At 40.2% G+C, this 18,846-nt stretch overlaps 1 protein-coding gene across 1 annotated transcript in view; it reads left to right on the top strand.

Moving 5' to 3' along the window:
- The window catches only part of Dscam2 (Down syndrome cell adhesion molecule 2), a 429,928-nt gene that overhangs the window by 371,738 nt on the left and 39,344 nt on the right, over window positions 1-18,846 (top strand). The window contains exons 10-13 of the mRNA XM_071587152.1: window positions 4,611-4,762; window positions 6,091-6,201; window positions 10,742-10,903; window positions 17,361-17,723. Coding sequence (XP_071443253.1) covers window positions 4,611-4,762; window positions 6,091-6,201; window positions 10,742-10,903; window positions 17,361-17,723 — 788 coding nt within the window. The remainder of the gene's footprint in view (window positions 1-4,610; window positions 4,763-6,090; window positions 6,202-10,741; window positions 10,904-17,360; window positions 17,724-18,846) is intronic.

The raw sequence follows: 18,846 nt of genomic DNA, 5'->3' as shown, positions 1-18,846 counted from the left end.
CTGCAAATCATTTCGCTTCTAGGTTACAGTACCAACGCTTCATGCGAGCCAACCTCGGACTCTTTAAGAGCCGCACTGATGTTCTCCATAGCCCCACCCTCCCGCCGGGCGGCACAAACTCGGAGCCGTAGTACAGGAAAATGATGATGTAAAACATTACGAGTCAATCGTCGTTCCACAACATGCCTATTCACACCCAAGTGCATTTCGTCAAGGCCTGGGTGACGTCTAAATCAACAGTCATTTTGATGGCGGGTGAAATCCCTCTTGGCACGTGGTCATTTTAGGCATGATTTGTGCCCACTTCACATAAGAGCAGAACATGAACTCACGTGAAATATTTTCTGCTTGATCATGAAAGATCGTAGTGTGAATTTTACCAGCTGTTGATTTTCTTTAATAAAGTAGAGGTCATATGCTATAACAGTCGCAAATATTAATTGAATTCCGGAATGAGCGTTTGTTTTGAGAGCTATTTGCAATTCATTAATGCATTGAAATTAAAACTTCAATTTTGTTATTATTATTTTACTACTCATGTAACTTACGTATATACTTCTAACAATTAATTTCGAAAGGGATCGCCGTTTTCCTTGCTCGCCAGAGGCAGTTGAGTTGGAGAAGGCTACTGGGGTCTGGCTAATGGGGGCAGTAGGTGGGGTGCGGCAGCCCCCATCCTCGCCCTCCCATCTTCCCCGCCCATCCACGGCTTCGCGGCCTTATCCTCCTCTCACCTTCGATCTACACCTTACCTAAGTGGCCCAGTCTCCTACCCCTTACTCCTTCCAACTCACTCAATTACTTTGCCCGTCCAATTTCCCTTCCATCTCCTCGCTAATCCGTTTTGCTCCATTCCATCATTCCCTCGCCGTCTCCGTCTTAGTCCCTCTCAATCACCTTCATCTTCATCCAAATCGATTCTTGTAAAAAAAATGTTTACGTTTCCTCCTCTCCCGAAAGTCAAATGTTTTATTACGATTTCTGAAACAAAAGGCGAATTGGATAACTATTTCTAGGTGTACGAATATAATCAAATTGCAAAATTATAAAAGAGAATATATTTTTACTAGCTGGGAAGTTAATCAAAATTTCTGTAAAACTTTCGTGATCATGTAAGATTTTTGACGGAAACAATGTTTTTGGTCTTAGTTCTTACTCAGAAAAATATTTTAATGGAACTGGAATGTTCAATATCATGGTTACAGAGAGGTTTGTGGTCTATGAGATTTTTAGTCTTGTGTTGTTAAAAAAATGATAATCGCATAAAAGTTTTACATTTTACAATCCATCGCTTAGGAGCATAATTGAATATACTACCTTGATCAAAAATTTCCCGGAATTTATTCAGAAAATTAAAAATACAAGTTTATTCATCTAAATCTATATTGTCCCCTTCAAAGTAATCCCCATCGACTGCAACACACTTATGCCAGCGCTTGATCCAATCCTCGAAACATTTTTTATATTCGGTTTTCGGTATGTCCATCAGTGCTTCCTGCGATTTTTCCATTACTTCCTCTCGGCTGCTAAAACGCGTTCCCCGTAATGGTTTTTTTAACTCGATTGGACAGAAAGAAGTCACAGGGAGCCAAATCAGGTGAATTCGGTGGCTGTTGGATGGTATTTGTTGCATTTTTCGTCAAAAAATTACGAATAATGATAGCACTGTGCGACGGTGCGTTATCATGGTGCAAAATCCACGAGTTTTCTGCCCACATTTCTGGTCTCTTTCGGCGAATTGCTTCACGCAAACGTCTCATAACGCCCAAATAATACTCTTTGTTTACTGTCTGGCAAAAATTCATGATGCACTACACCGTTGTAATCCATGAAAACCGTCAGCATTGCCTTCTTTTTTGACTGAAAACGACGTAGTTTTTTTGGTCTCGGCTCATTTGGTGAACGCCATTCACTTGCCTGATGTCTGGATTGCGTGTCGTACTCATAAACCCACGTCTCGTCTCCAGTAATGATCCTTTTGATGAATGTGGGATCGGATTCAGCCTCGCAAATCATGTCTTTTGCGACGTCAACACGGTCTCTTTTTTGCATGAAATTGAGGTCTTTTGGCACCAACTTTGCTGCTACACGACGGAAACCCAAATCATTAACCACAATGTCTTGGGCGGATCCATAGGCAATGTTCAAGTCCTCCGCTATTTCTCTGATGGTTAATTTGCGGTTATTGACCAACATTTCTTTTACTTTATCAATTTTTTCACCGACTTCCGATGTCGATGGTCTGCCACTGCGTTCATCATCTTCGATTGACTCACGACCACTTCTGAACCGCTCGTGCCACTGGTAAACGACCGTTTTTTTTAGAGAATCGTTGCCGAAACACTTTTCCAACATTTCCAACGTCCGTGCGCCACTAAATCCGTTTTTTACGCAAAATTTAATACAAGTTCGTTGTTGCAAATTTAAATCCATTTCTGCAATTGTAAAAAATCGCCAACACACACAGAGATAGATGTACTCTTGGCTACGTAACTTTTGCAAATGTCAAGTTATGAAACTAAGATTTAAAGGGAATATCAACAACAGATGTACCAATTTAACAAAAAAAACAGAACTCAAATCGGAACGATGGGAGCGCCACACGGTGGTTATTCCGGGAACTTTTTTATCCAGGTAGTATTTCATCAATGGGATTAAGTACTTAAATTATATCCCTCCAAGGAATTTTCGTGTTAAAAGAATTTTCAAAACCCGTATTAGGTAGTTGCATGCAACCGAAAATTTCACATTTTGCAAATCAAATACCTTGACTGGGACTTGAAACCAGATCCCTTGATTTCTACGGAAATATGGGTTCTAGTCCTGGAAAAGACGAATGATTTTAACCCCGCGAAATTTCTACACTTCGGTGCACATCAGCCGATTTCTCCTTCAAAAAAACTGTTGCGGCACCTCCCGCTGTTTAAATTAGTGATTTACATTTTTAGTTCTATTGTATAATGGGAAAACTCTTCTATAATTAAACGAAGTAATGTGAATCCGCATTCAAGGTGTTTGTATTGTAACGACATGGAATTTGACAGGATGAATTTTACGGTCACTAAGATTGTAGTTTTCATAATCTAAATCTGGACCCATGTAAACCACAACAACCAGACTAAAAAGCACCTTAGAAACCTCTTACTTTATGAAAATCTAGTAATTGCAAAATGTTTACTTTTTTGCTACCATTAATGTTTAGGTCGTGGTACAAAGATTTCTGAACATCCGATTCAATTGCACCTACTCCCTTGCAGAAGTTATAATTTCAATGAAACATACCACGATCTCGGAATTCTATGCTTGCTCATGCTTGGGATTGAACGGCATAGTCTCGGAATTTTACGTCTGGAGTCACACTTGGATAAATCATTGCATCCGCGCCCTTTTTATAAAACTCTCCAGCCTTCTACATTTATCTTAGAGAAACTGTTGCTTCACTTGATTCAACGTCTGGGTCTCACGATCGCCCCACCCTATCCAACCAATAAATCGTACAGCGCCACAGTTTCGCCGCGTTGTACAACTTCTGATATTCGTAAGCCGTTCCACGAAGTTGAAAAAAGGTGACTACTTACTGCGCATCGACAATCTTTCTTAACCATGCTTCTATCAGGGAAGATTTCTTTTCCATTATAGGAAATTACGGCCTTTCTCCTCATCAAACGTCTCGTTGAAGTGCATTTTTAAAGTTATTATGAAAAATAATTAAATTTAATCTCCTCTTAACTTCATTTATTTTTGCACCTTTATTCTAATGGTTTAACTTCACTTTTTCCACGAAATATAAATGCCAGCAAAATTTGTATTAACATCGCACTAGTATGATTTTTTACCTATGTTTAACTCTCGTGCAGTAGTCTGAAGATTAACGAAGAATACCTGTATCAATAAGTAAGTTTAAGGCATTTTGAAAATGGATTGAAAAATATATCTGGAATAGCCACAATGAATTAATTTATAATATGATATTATATGTGTAACATAAAAATTGTGGGTGATATTGAATATTCTGTCTAGTTACGGTACATAGATAAACTGAGAATTGATGAAATGAGAATTGGAGTTATTTATGAAGTAAAATAAAGTATGTGACACTTTATTTTTTAATTCATAATTGAATTTGAAAAAGAAGAGCGCCCAAGGAGCATCAGGTGTAAGCTTATTTAATGAACATATAAAATAGAATGCGCTTTCATCTTGGACAATAGTCTCGTAAATAGTAGTATGGACTAATTGCAGTATTATCTCCCTAAATACCGTTATATACTCATCAATAATACACGCAGTAATACTTATGGTTGATGTACGCATATCATACATGCCTTAATTTACGTATAAATTCATGGCCATCGAAATGAACTTTTGATGGCCGTGATGAAATAAAACTCTATTTAGAGACGAACGAAATTTACCTGTCATGCTTTCGATTCTTTGTAAATACTTCATGTCTTCACTAACTGCCTATATGCTGTTTACAATGCGCGGGGCCTAAGATGAGATACATATTGGATTTTTCCGACTATAAGTCTACGAATACGTCGATGAATCTCATCAGGCATTGGTGAAGTTGTAAGCATAGGACTCTAACATATTGTTTTCTTCCGCAGATTCGTCATTGGCCAATATGTCACTGTCCACGGAGATGTTATCAGCCATGTAAACATTAGTAATGTCATGGTGGAAGACGGCGGAGAGTACACCTGCACGGCGCAGAATCGAGCTGGTCGCTCATCGCATTCCGCAAGACTGAACGTATACGGTGAGTGCGATCCTGGAGGAAGAAAAAACAAGAGGCGGATGCAGTTTCTGATACTGAGCACTTATGTTATGATGTTTTTTACGGGCACTTAAGCCCAGAGTGAGACCATCCATTACAATCTGCCATATCTCAGCCGACGTAATTTCCTAGAGCTAATGGCTCCGCTCACACCGGTCAACTGTTAGCATTCTTCAGTCTGTATCTTACAGCATTAGGCACTTAAATAATCTGACATTAGAAGAATATATAGGGAATCGTTTGATATAAAAACAATTACCTAAATTTTAGATTCTCATTCTTCAATTTTGAAACTATTAATATCTTATGAAATCATACTTCCTGGTTATGCCATGACCATTTACAGTAAAAACATTTGAAAACCTAAGATTTTCCTCATATCGTTTTTCAATGGCAAACAATACCTCAGACATAGTCTTTGTGATGTAAGATATATTTCCCAAAAATTGGGCGTGTATGATTTTTTCGAATATCTTTCACACTGTTCATGACAAATTAGGGCAATGAACTCTGTAAAAATGATGCATGTGATAATTATGAAAACTTATAAGTTCAACAGATTCAGGCTTGAGGTCGTGGAAGTTCATCATAATGAAATAAGGACAATTTGCACTTTTCCACAGTTTATTTAACGTACGACGCGTTTCAACTCACAGAGTCATCATCAGGTACAAGACTTGTACCTGATGATGACTCTGTGAGTTGAAACGCGTCGTACGTTAAATAAACTGTGGAAAAGTGCAAATTGTCCTTATTTCATTATGAAAACTTATATAAAATATTTTGAACCCTTTTTCATCAATACGAGTCAATAAATTGAGAAATGAGGTAGATAGCATTGATTATTGTAATTTTGTTAATAGAACAGTGTTAGCAGATCAATGATTGAGTATAAAAATTATGCTGGAATGCCCACTATTACAATGAAATTTCTTTTCGCAATCGAATTAATAAGGAGAGGGGAACTTTGAGTTCCACAGATGTGTTTGCAATGATAACTTTGATGCATTCCTGATGAAATCAGTTATTACTTAGTAGGTGGTGTCATAATTGAATATCAATACATGTAATAGTTGATTTTATCAGTCAGTAGGTCATTTTCTTTCCTTGCGCCACCTATGCTCTCCCACCCAGGTCCTCCCAGAGGTGCCCTAAAGCTTGGTTGAAGCTGGGGATGTCCAAAGACATTAGGAAGCGAACCCTCCGATCACTAGTCGAAAAATCTACCTAATACGCGCCTTTCATTTTGAAATAAATTCATTTAACTGTAATTTATATCAATGAAGAACTACCATTTCCTTTGTCTGCAGGCCTCCCATACATTCGTCCCATCCCAAAAGTGACGGCTGTTGCAGGTGAAAGACTGATCCTTAAGTGCCCAGTTGCTGGTTATCCGATCGAAGATATTCGCTGGGAAAGAGGTATGTATGTTTTTACCCGTTCTATACTAATATTGCGTCATACTTACACTGCCTAATCTACCACGCCTATGATAAAAAATATTTAAGAATACATAGTATTATCAGGAAAAGTATACAGTAAAATAACTGAGAACTTGAAATGATATTTACCCAAGATGACTTTCTTTTTGAAAATATTTGGAATAGTTCCAAGCCAAGATTAACTTTTAATGAAACTTGAAAAGAGCTACTATTCGAAGAGGCTCGCTCGTTTCGCTATATTATTTTCCTAAGAAGTTAGGGCATTTTTGGAAGGCTTGAAATATCATATCTCGAGAGAATTATCACGGCCGCGGAAATTTTGAGTTCGTTTAAAAAAGTACAGTGTGGCACTGAAACGATCCTTTCCACGCGATACTTTTTCTCGACACTCTTTTAGTGGCCTCTTGAGACCGTTTTTGCTTAAAACAACTAGGGATCAGGTTCAGTAGAATTTGGGAATAACGGTAATTACCCCTTCTCCTGATACGGAAAATTCGTGGAATTCTCCTCCCCTTCGAAACTCGAAATAATATTTGGGGAAGAAGACACAGTTGATCTGAGAGTGGACAAATGAGAAACAAACAAGAAACAAACAGAGTGGAATAAAAATTGAGGGAGAGGAGAATGAAGGGAGGGAAACAGAGGAGGGCGTGTGAGAGCTTTAAACGGAAGAACAAACGGAGAATATGGACGGGAGGGCTACAGGGAGGAAGGGACGAGAGAGGCGGCCTTCCGCATTCTCGGAGGGAGAGGACGGGGCAGAGGGGAGAGGCAGAGAGCGGGTGGGGACTGTGTTTGGGGTGAGGGGGAGGTAGCGGAAGGAGGAACACAGGGATTCTTGGATTAGAAAGGGGAAGAGCAATATAGAAAACGGTGGGTGAGATGGCCGAGGAAAGGTATTAAAGCAGTTACGTAGATTGAAAGGGAGGGAAGGTGAGGCGGAGGGAGAGGAGGGTGTGGATGGGGGAAAGCGAGAGAAGAAGGGGAGAGAAAGGAGGAGAGAAAAGGGAGTCGGGACTGGAGGCGGGAGAGAGGGGACGGGCCGCAATGAGTCAAGTGAGAGTGGGTGAGGGGAGTGGGGAAATGTGCGGGGGTTGAAGGAAAACGATGAAGATTGATTACAAATGGGTGCGAGAGGATGGGGAGGGTGTGTGGGGTTGAGGGCGGGAGGGAGAATAAGGCAAGAGCAGTGTAAGAAGGAGACGCGGGCGGGAGGGTGCGGTTGGGAGAGGAAAATGGATGAGGCGGCACTGAAGGAAGATGGAGAAAGACGATGGGAGTGAAGGGAGGAGAGAGGCCGGCGTTTCGTGGAAAGGGGGGGGTGAAGTGGGTGGAAAGGCCGGCGGGGATGGATGGGGCGGAGGAAAAGGGAGTTCGCCGAGGGATCCCGACTCCCGAGAAGGATAAAGAAGACGTAAGGGTGTGCAAGTACAATGGGGGCAGTGATACAGGGGTGGTGGTTTCTCAAAGAAAGGGAGGAGAGCCATGGTGTGAGAGGGAGTGTAAGGGAATTGGCCGCGCAGCGGCAAAGTTACCAAGTCCCATGGAGCAGAGGCCGCTGCATCTGCTCTCTCTCTAAAGAAGAGATGGACTCGGATGCGATGAATTCTAGATTGAATAGTGGCTAAAGTTTTCGCCAAACGAAAGGATATTATTTAAAAATGCATCTCTCTTTCTTAAAGTTTTAGAATTTTTGCTCTTTTTAAATGTCAATTGAATGAAAATCGTCAACGTTCTCGCGTTACTGATGAAAGAAAGCTGTTATAATCTGACTTCATAATCACAAGCACCAGGAAACCATGGATAAAACTTTCAACGAAGCACCTTAAAACTATGAACGTCGGTACGACCAGCTGGGGCTTGAGATAAAAGAACGGAATGAACTAATAAGGGCGCGTAGAAAGGAGGCAGATTCAGAGGAGAGAGAGATTAAGCAGATGGAAGGGACGATCATCCTCGTGGATGAGGCAATGGGAATGAAAGATCGATGGAAAGCGAGGAGCGAGTAACACGGGAGATGGCATTGAAGAATGAGAGCAGGAGAAACATCTGAGACCCTTTTAAGTCACAGCGGTTTCAAGATTTTCTGAGCTATCAGGAAATTCAATGGTAAAAGTTTTCTACGAAGGAGAAAAATATTAAGGATATCCTTCTCGGCATATTTTTAAAAAATCTTGGAAACTGAAAAGAGGAAATCATGTAAATACCTGTATATCACTTACTGAAGCAATTAAATGTTTTCAAAACAGAGACGAAAGGCATCATACGTTTGCTAGAGTCAAAAAATTATACAAAAACGGCAGAGAACTATGACTAAATGAAATTCCAGAATTATTAGAATCATGCCGAAATTAAGTTGAAAAGATAGAAATGGCAAAATGAAGAATGAACCTGTATAGTAAACTTGATAACTCAGATTGACGAACGAGCATAATAAATTTTCACTTATTGCATTATTAAAATTGAACTAAGCATGTAAAAAAATAATGGAAATAAATGAATGCTCCTCTGTGATCAAATGCTATGCATTAAGAGTGGAAAAATAGTATTGAATGATGAAACTTGGTGGATTTTTTTTTAAATTTCATCTAATTTTGAAAAATTTCATTTTTCACAAATCTTTTATATGCTTATCTGAATCGTATAACTGTAAATTTTACGGATGACGTATATTTACAATCTGGTTAACAAGTATCAAAATTTTATCATAGAATATTCATATGATTAATTATAGCGAACGCATTTACAAGCTAGTACATTTTTTCGTACTAACTTTCTTCAAAATTATATTACCGTTTAAAAAAATCTTGGCTTGACCACGAAGATATGATAATCTTGAAATCGAATGCGTTTAAACAGTGACACTTCACGTACTTGCCGTTACTTATGTTACTGTATTTCATCTGAAAGAACTTTTGCCCCTAACTAATGGTTTTTTCTTCCTTTGGTAGTTTCTACTCTGGTGTCAACTTACAGTAAAATGGGGATAGTTGCTACTTCAAGACCTTTGAGGTAGTTACAGATATTAGAACGAAGAAAAAATTGTTTTATTTACGCATCCCGGGGGAGAATGAAGTAACTTTTAAAAGTAACTTATGTGTACTTCATCAAAGTCTTAGGGTATCTCTCATAAAGTAACGTAAACTTTCCTTGGAGAGTAGGCCAATTTCATGCATCGAAAAAAAAATCTCCCAGCGATGGGTTCTCTTTCCGCTCACACGTTAAAGAATAATGCGGAGTGATTGCGCTGTCTTTTGGAAGTCCTGACGCTTGACATCCTCTCGCAATTCCCTTAAGGAGGAACATTGGAGAATTAATGACGTCAATGAATTATCTTTCATTGCCTACACTATTCCTGCTCTCGGCCCTCGTTCTTTGCTTTTTACTTTGCTCCTTCGCCAACTATCAGAATCGCACCGATAAAACATTTTTCAATATCTAAAAATGCCACGATGTAAATCATGATTTTGCCTCCAGCCGTGTCTGAGACGTTTCCTAAATCTCAAATTCTTGCCTGTGACGTGCGGTAATTTAAAATTAAAAATATATTTAAGAATTCCGTTGTTATTCGTATCCCTGCCGGAATTTTCCGTGAAAGCATCCATTAATGCTTCCGATAAATTTTTCTCGGGTGGTTAAAGCTTCCCAAGGTAGAACCACCACGCCAAGCGGAATCGAAAGTCGCCGGGCGGTGCTGCGTGGCTATTGGTGATATTTCATACGCCTGATTACCGTAAAAGCTTAAAATTAACGGATTAGATTGCGCAGGGTTTAAAAGGAAAGACAGAGAGATGGTGCGAAAACATATCGCGAGGAGGAAAATAATGTAGTGTCGTGGCGAATGGGGAATAAACGATAAGCGAATGGGAAATAAAAAAGGGAGAGCGAGGGTTGGAAGATTCGCGAACCGATGAGAGATGGACCACGATGTGCGGGGTGTTAGGGGAAGGATTTAAGAATAAGATAAAGGCGGGTATATTTCATTTCAAGAGGGCGCTTAAATAATGGAGAATGAAGGAGGATAAGGGAACGTGGTGAGAGGAGGAGAGAAAGGCGACTGGGAGAGGGTAGGCAAGGAGGAGTGGACGCGATAGATTAGGAAGGGTGGGAAAATGTTATCGCCGGTAGATGGCAGAGGTGGGGCGGCGAGGGAGGGATACTAATGAGTGGGGATATTGGAGATAACGACCCGAGTTAATGGCGCTCTAGATTATACTCCATCTGCTTTTGTTAGCCATTCTCAAAAAGCCGCAAAATTCCTTACCGCTCGATTTTTAGCATTCTATGTGATGTACGATTGTCGGTTTTTTTAAGCGCGGGAAGAGATAACAATAACGCGAGAGAAATTTGAAGGTGTGGCGATGATATATATTTCAATTAGCACGGATATTTGTTGGGAATTTAATTTTTATTGCAACTCTTAATGCAAGCCTTCCTCCTGATAGGGGCGAGTGGATTATATTTTTTAAATGCAGGAATTGTGAACATTTTGAAGAGATGTATCCTTTTTCGTTTACAGACAATAGGGAGCTTCCCGTGGATTTGCGTCAAAAGGTATATCCAAATGGGACGCTGTCTGTCGAGCATGTCCAAAAGAAGTCGGATGCCGGAGTCTACTCCTGTACGGCGAGAAGTAAGCAAGGACACAGCGCTAGGCGCAGTGGGGAAGTGGCTGTAATCGGTAATGAAAGCACAGTATTTTTTCTTGAAAGGATGTGTACTGACTAACAGAAATCATTCCTTTAAGCATAAAATTTTATTGCTATAATTTTTTTGATAAAAATTTGTAATTTAATGTCCTTGTTTTCAAAGCTCCTTTGAAAGCGAAAAGCTTATCTCCTATTTGTACCGATGTAAAATGTTAATTTTGAGATCTATTCTTTTCAACCTAGATTCTAAAAAAATTCTATTTCTTCGAAAACATATACTAAATAACGCATCGATAACTTTTTCTCTCGTCTCTCTTCAGGTGTGCTCAGATCTTTGCCTTGGTTACTCCTGTGTGCCTCTGAATTTAATGTGTTTGATAGTTTCAGCTACCTCTACTTGGGAGTCTTCTCGGCTGCAAACCCCTGGCAGAAATGATCAAGAAATCGTTTTCGATTAGATTTTGCCAAAAACTCTTTCCAAAAGCATTTGAATCGTTTTGGTAGGAGAGTGGATTGTAGAAAAATGGTAATGGTAAGGGATCAAGATTATCACTTTAATGAACATTATGGGGAAAATTCGATATGGAGGTTTGAATGTTTGAAAACAGACTAGAGGAGAGGGTATAGATATGGAGACTATGGGAACATAGCAGCAGGGAAAGTGCTCAAACTTGGGCGAAATGGCAAGTGAGCCTATTTGACTGCGGATTAAATTGAATCACGCAGAATGAGCGAATGGAATCGGCCGTATTAAACGGCTGAGCTTTTATGGAACGGCTGAGCTTTTATGGAACGGCAAAGCGGGGAAGCTCTGGAATTTTGTCGAGCAAAGCGATGTAAATTGATGAAATTGCCCGTTAATAAAGATAGAGCAAAACCGTTTTAACGGCGCTTTAAATAAACTTGGTCGAATTTCATAAAACAACACGAATTGAAATATTATTTACATTCATAACGTTTGTATATTTAGTCTAATTTGAATAACTTAGGCTTAATTTTAGTATGCATATTCATCATGGCCAGCGTTTAGAATATATTCAACTTTATTTTCAATGTATAAAATTGATAACGGGAGTGAATGCGGCACATTAAAATCCATCCACATGGCATAGCAAATCGATGATGAATGAATTTCTAGCAATACACTTTTAAATGCTAAAAATTGTTTACACATAAGTAAAATAATACAAATAAAAACGTACAGTTAGTAAATTAAACTTTGAAATGTTGAGCAAAGTAAAATACTGTGAATATTTTACGTAAAATACCTGTTTTTTAATGTTTATTTTTCTCATTGAAAAATTGTTCATCAGTGTTGTATTAGATGAAAAATTTTTTATTTGATGTATTTTTTGGTACTCCATAAGCATGCTCTGTTATAATTTTTAAAAGCCTCTTTAAGTAATGAATTGACTTATAATTGCTACAATAATGCAGTGTCACCTCGATTCAACCCTATCTCAAAACTTGGGTCACGCTTATTGTTCCCATATATAATTACGCGATATATTATATTCTAATTACTACAGTTAAATTCTTGTATTGATTATCCGTTTAAGTAAGAAAAATTTCATGGAGGAAATGAATTATATTTTCTTGGTGCCATAATAATTGAAAAAAGAATTATGAAACCAAAAATGACCTCTTGTGTGAGTGATAACATAAAATAAACAAATATTCGAATGGAATTAGATTTTCTGGTTAATTATTTTTCTCTTTTATTTAGTGTTAATCTGTTTCCTGCTTGTAGATACTCGTAGAAGTTACATAAATCTTGGAAATTAACAACTTTTAACCTTAAAACATTATGGATGGAGAGATTAGTAATTAAAAAAAAGAGTGTCCAGTTGGTATCTGTTCACCTACGGAGGGGTCAAATATAATAAGATCTTTGTATAGTACAACGAATAGCTAAAATACACTTTGTAGAGTAATTTTAGCAATGAATACTTTCCATAAAGTCAGACGGTAACCATTAATCAAAGATGAGTGTGAGTACTTCCTACGTATAGGAAAACCTCAATCGCATTTTGGGATCATGAAAATGGTAATGTAATTGCATTCCTCTGTTTCAAAAGGAAAACTTTATTGGTAGCTTTAATTTTGGATAACTACAGATATGCAAGAATTGGCCGTTCACCCTCTTCACTTTAGTAAATGTAACCGTTTTCATTATGGCCACGTTGCTACTAATTATTCGAATGTTATAATGAAGGCAAGCAGGTTCTAGAAGTTCAAAGGCCACGCATTAAATAATTAGTATGATTCTCTTTGTTTATGCAACGTGGCCTCACTCGTCGAGGTACATTAAAAATTCCCCTCGTTCCCTCCCTTAGAGAATATTCATGCACCGCACTGGTGGAAATAGTGAAATGCATTAGCAAAAAAAATATTCGACTCGTTTTCTACAAAATTTTCCACAACCCCGTTGCATCAAGGTCATACTGCATTCACCCAATGTAACCCCAAACATCCTTTTTTTACATCATTCCCTTTGTGCTCCCTCCTCCCCAGAGACTCTTCATTAACTCTTCTCTCCAATTCCATTCCAGTCACAAAAAAATGAAAGTTCCAGGAAAATGATGGGGGAAAAAATAAATTGATTTTCTTTTCCAAACCCCTCGCTTTTTAAGTGGTTTTCTCTATGCCCATTGACTCTATATCTCTCTCTTTCTCTCTGCTTCCCTTGCAGTTCCCCCCAAAATTAGCCCATTCCACGTAGACAAGACTCTAAATATGGGTGAAAGGGCGAGTTTTACCTGCTCTGTCACTAAAGGGGATGTTCCCCTTACCGTTTCTTGGCTCAAGGACGGAATCCCTCTGCCTTCCTCTTCTTCATCCTCGTCGTCGTCTTCCTCGTCCTCTTCATCCTCCACCTCCTCCTCTTCCTCGTCCCCCACCTCAGGGATTTCTGTGTCTCACGTGGACCAGTTTACTAGTATACTGCTCATCGAGTCCCTGTCTCCGAGACACAATGGCAATTATTCCTGTGTCGCACAGAATTTGGCCGCTACGGTCTCGCACACGCAGCAGCTCATGGTCAATGGTAAAGCGGGATATAAACACCGGCGAGGGAAGGGGCTAAGGGAGATGGGCCGAGAGTACTGTGCGCTGGACAGGTGGACGGGTCGAGCCGCGAGCACGGACTGCCACGAGACGCAAAACGAAGCGGTGGTGGTGGTATTTGTGTACGCACCGGACGGAGATGACGAGACGATGTGGCACCCGGCCCCCCTCCTCCCCGGGTGCCTTTCGCCGTCTCCCGCCTCGCACTTGCTCGACCGCTGGGTGAGTGCTTGGCGGCGGAGGGAGTGCGGACGGAGGGCTCTTTGGCAGCGCGTCGGCACGACGGTATCGATGTAACTCATTGGCAACTCAGTAATCACCTAGGATTACCGTTCGAGTAGACATGATCGGAGATATCTAAAACAATAGAGTACACAATATGGACTTTCTGACGAACAAGTTCTTCCAAATAAATGTTACAGCTATGAGCTTGATTGGTGAAATGATCTGTATCCTATTTTCAATTACGGACATTTCATACTATGAAATGGGAAATGAGAAATGGGCCAGGAGATGATGATTGCTAACGTAGACAATGCTTAGTATGCTATTTATATGTCCATGGACGCATTTAAAATAGTTTAAAACGCATTGTAAGAAAAATTTTATATTCATCGAATATTACTTTCCCAAGTCTGCCGGAGAACAACTCCAATTCATATCTACAAAAAGTGTACTTTCAGATGACAATTTCACTTTTAGCGTTTCCTTTATATATAGTTTTGTTTTGTATTGAATTGATTCATTTGAAATTAATTTTTCTTGCCTAATTATTCAACATTTAAAAGGAAAGGTATAAATTAAATGATGATTTTCTCTAGCTGAATATATCAACAGAATGTCCCTGGCTGAGCAACTTTCAAGCACAGTTCAAGCTTCAGTTTAAGCACAATATCACTTCAATCCAAGTAAAAATGAGTTCAGTACTCTTAATCCTCCGAGAGTATTTTTTGTTTTTGCATACGACATCAGTTCATAGCTTTTGGATATGATTCATTATGGTGCTATAGAACCTCTCCTCATAATCTCATTCATTTCTGGAGCGATGCACATTATAAAGGGGATACCGTCGTTCGGTTATGAACCCGGCCATCAAGAAGAATCATATTACAGATCGTAAAATGGCGATATCGTGCCAATGAGGAAATTCGATGCCACGTATCGATCGCGCGCATGTCATCGAGCCCACCACCCAAGGAAGAAGCATCCGGTTGGTCGTCGAAGGCGTCCGTTGCACGCTGGGTTGACTCCCACAAGCGCTGTGCTCTTCGCCGCCTTGGTTCCCTCTAAGCCTATTCTTCTCGTTTCATGTTTTTGAATATTCTCTTTTTTCTCTCAATATTTTTAGCCGTTCTCTTTTTGTATTTTATATCGAACTTCTTGGTCTTGTTGTTACTATCGTTGATACATTTTTATCCTTATTTAAACATATGTATACATAAATTAAAAACCTATAATTATCCATATTGATATGTATGTACATATAGCTTGATTGTATCCGTGTACTTGTTTGTGCGTGAGCCGTGTGAGAGTGAGTGAGCGTGTGTGACAAGAGTTTAATTTGCCTTTCGAGTCTTTGAAAGTGGAAACGCGATCTCTGGACCCATGCGAGGCGTTTCGAAGGGGTTCCAATCTAATTTCACGGCGAATCTCCCAGATTTTATGTATATACTTATATTCTGGACCTCGATCTTTGTATTGCAATAATCGCGGCGGGCAACCCAAATGCAAAAATATTCAATCGCAAAACCGCGACCACTGTTAAACCTTGTGGTACTCCTTTGTGAATGCCCAAAATGTCGCCCTTTTGAGGGGATAAAAACCTCCCTTTTGAACCGGTCGCGCATTGGTCTCCCCCGGTCGGCGTTCTGCGATACAGAGAGTAAAAGGCAATTGATTTGATTATCCAAAGCTTTTGAGCTTGCTATTTTTGGAACATTTTTGTCTCTAATTTTTTGACCTCTTTGCTCTTTCTCTCCATTTCTCTTAAAACCGCTCCTGTAATGTCTTCATATACAATTGCGTATTTTTCTCATGTCTCTTTTTCTCTTTCTCTCTCTCTCCTTCTCTTTTTGGGAACGGTCTCAACCTTCAACCGCCTTCTTCGCCCGATGTCCTCCCTTATGCCTCTCTCCGCATTCCTCCTTCACGCCCTCCCATCTCTCTCCCTCTCTCTTCCGTCCATGCATTCATTCCCTTTCTCTCAAACCGCCTCCCCCTCTCATCCTGCCCCTCCGTCCCACCACGTAACTCCCCTTCTACCCCAACTTCCTTTCTCTGCCATGCTCGTAATACACGCGCGAAAACATGTTTACGTCCGCTTGCATATACTTTCACTCCCACGCACACAAAACGTTACACTTCTCGATATCCCTCCTCACTGGCCTCCTCTCCCGTTTCCTTCCCCCGCTCTCCCTTCCCCCACGCCGCATACTCATTCCCTCCCACTCTCCCCCCCTCACCGCATAACTTCGCTCTTCACCCTTCTCTCTCACCCACCTCATTCTCCCTCCCTTTCGCCTTCCCGTTCTTTCCAACCCCTGCCTCCCTGCCCCCCTCCTTCTTTGCATTCCTGAATACCTCCCTCTCGCCACCTCCTCCCATTAACTCGTTTAAACACTTGGGATAATCGCATTTGAAATTCCTTTAACTTCTAACCCTTCTCGGACGTCCATTTGAAAACTTCCTTAAATGCGTCTTTTGATGGTCCGTTCCGAATGAACTTTCACAACCATTTCCCGTTCTCTTGCCTGCTTGCCTCCTCATCCTCTTCGCCTTCACTCTCCTTGCTCCTCTCCTTACATATTTGAATGGGTCAAATTTTATTCCCTGGGCCGAAAATGTTTCCCTCTTGAATTTTCCAACTCCACTCACCCACCATCTCCCCTTTCCCCGTGATCTGTCGAACCGTTTGGACCAACAAAATAACTTTTACCGTGTTTGAAATGTAACTTCCCGTTCGCGCTGTACTCTTCCCCACGTTCGACGGTTTCGCGCGAATTTCGTTCCAAATGACCCACGACCGTCATTTAACTTTCGCCCGCTTCCCTTTTTCTGCAAATTTCACTGGCGCCACCAATCAATCAATTGATCCACCCGAAATGTCGTGAAATCACTCGGGAAAACCTCCTTCATTTTTTTATTTCCAACGGATCGTTGCAACCACGACTCCCGAAACTCTCGAACGCGTGGGAACTCTTCCACTTTGATCCACGCACGTGGGTTACTAACTCTGAAAAACATACGGCGAACACAACAATCCTTACTCCAAAAAAATAAAACTAATATATATATATATATATATATATATATATATATATATATATATATATATATATATATATATATATATATTTTACCACCTCATTCTGTCTTTCTTCTCATGCACTCTCTCCATCAAATGACGTTCTCTGCCCGCCGCAGTCCCCCCGATAATCGAGCCCTTCTCCTTCCAAGAGGGCCTCTCAGAAGGCATGCGCTCCCGCACGGTGTGCGGGGTGAGCCAAGGGGATCCTCCGCTCACCATCACCTGGCTCAAAGACGGCATGCCGCTGTTCGGGGGGGTTGGGGGCGGCGGGTCCTCCTCCTCCTCGCCCTCCTCCCCTTCCTCCTCCTCCCTGCCCTCCTCCTCCACCCTCCTCCCCGGGGTGTCCGCGTGGCCCCTGGACCCATACTCGAGCCTTCTCAACATTTCCAGCCTCTCCTCCTCCCATTCGGGCGAATACACCTGCGTTGCTTCCAACCGAGCCGCCGAAGTTCGGTTCAAGGCCCGACTCCAGGTTAAAGGTAATTAATGGCGCGCGTGCGTTTGTGTGTATGTGTGTGTGTGAGTATGAGTTCGTTTGCGACGGTGCGTGCGAGATGGAGAAAGAATGGCCGTCCGGAGGTCACCCGTGATCGTTCCCGGCCCTCTTTTTGGTGCCTATGGTGTGCGAATGTATGTGAGCGTGTGTGTATACTTGGGAGTGTGAAGTTAAAGACTTCTTGTTTTTTTTATTGTCTCGGATTTGTCACTGGTATAAAGTACGCCGAGTTATGTAGTTTTGCAACGTTCTACTTTTGCTCGGACACATTTCGCGGTCGTGACCCGTCAATAATGTCATTTTCAGTTTCTGCAATGTAGCCACATGTGGCATATTACGTGGTAATGGTGACAGTTCAAAACTTACCTATTGAACGCCTTTTTTTATATAAAACCGGAGCCATAAGCATCAGATTAATAAACAGACTTTGAAAGTATACGCGTTTGATGAGAATTTGTAAAAATGTCCTCAATTTTATTCAAAGTTAATAATTTAGCATAATGCCATATGCATAATTCATCCATAAGTTTACCCTAAATTATTTATTAATGTTCATGAATGGATTTAAATCCCAGTTAATTAAAATTAACTATATGAAGTTAAATTGGTCACTTAAGGTGAGAGTTTAAGTTTAATTTCTCTTTGACATATTAATTGTCAGATTTGAAGCATCAATGGATATAGCAACGACATGAAGAGTGAAATACTGTTATGCATTCTTTAAGAGTTGAGGCCACCAAAGCATACTGTATAAATTGAAATTCAATAGCAAACACATAATTCTTATGAGGTGATTGTATAGAGAATATAAAATAATAATCCATAAATACGTCCATCACATTATATTAAAAAATCTCCTAAAAGTGGCTTGCACGCATAAATTGCAATGCCTTGAACTTGGGCTGAAAAGGCATTAATCAGAAAAGGTTTCATTAATTACCTGTGAGCAAACAATTTGTGATGAATTTTTCATTTCAACACAACATATATATTTTTAGTTTACCTTGACATATACCCATATTGAATATTGGAACCAATGAAAATGAAAGTCATAGCAAAAGATTATGACAGTGGCATTCATGAATTTTATAATATTTTTATCTATA

This window comes from Hetaerina americana, unplaced genomic scaffold (genome assembly GCF_022747635.1).
Source record: "Hetaerina americana unplaced genomic scaffold, ioHetAmer1.1.p SCAF_3, whole genome shotgun sequence".
Taxonomy (NCBI): domain Eukaryota; kingdom Metazoa; phylum Arthropoda; class Insecta; order Odonata; family Calopterygidae; genus Hetaerina; species Hetaerina americana.
The sequence above is the reverse complement of the archived record's forward strand: the minus strand, read 5'-3'. Positions and strand labels throughout refer to the sequence as shown.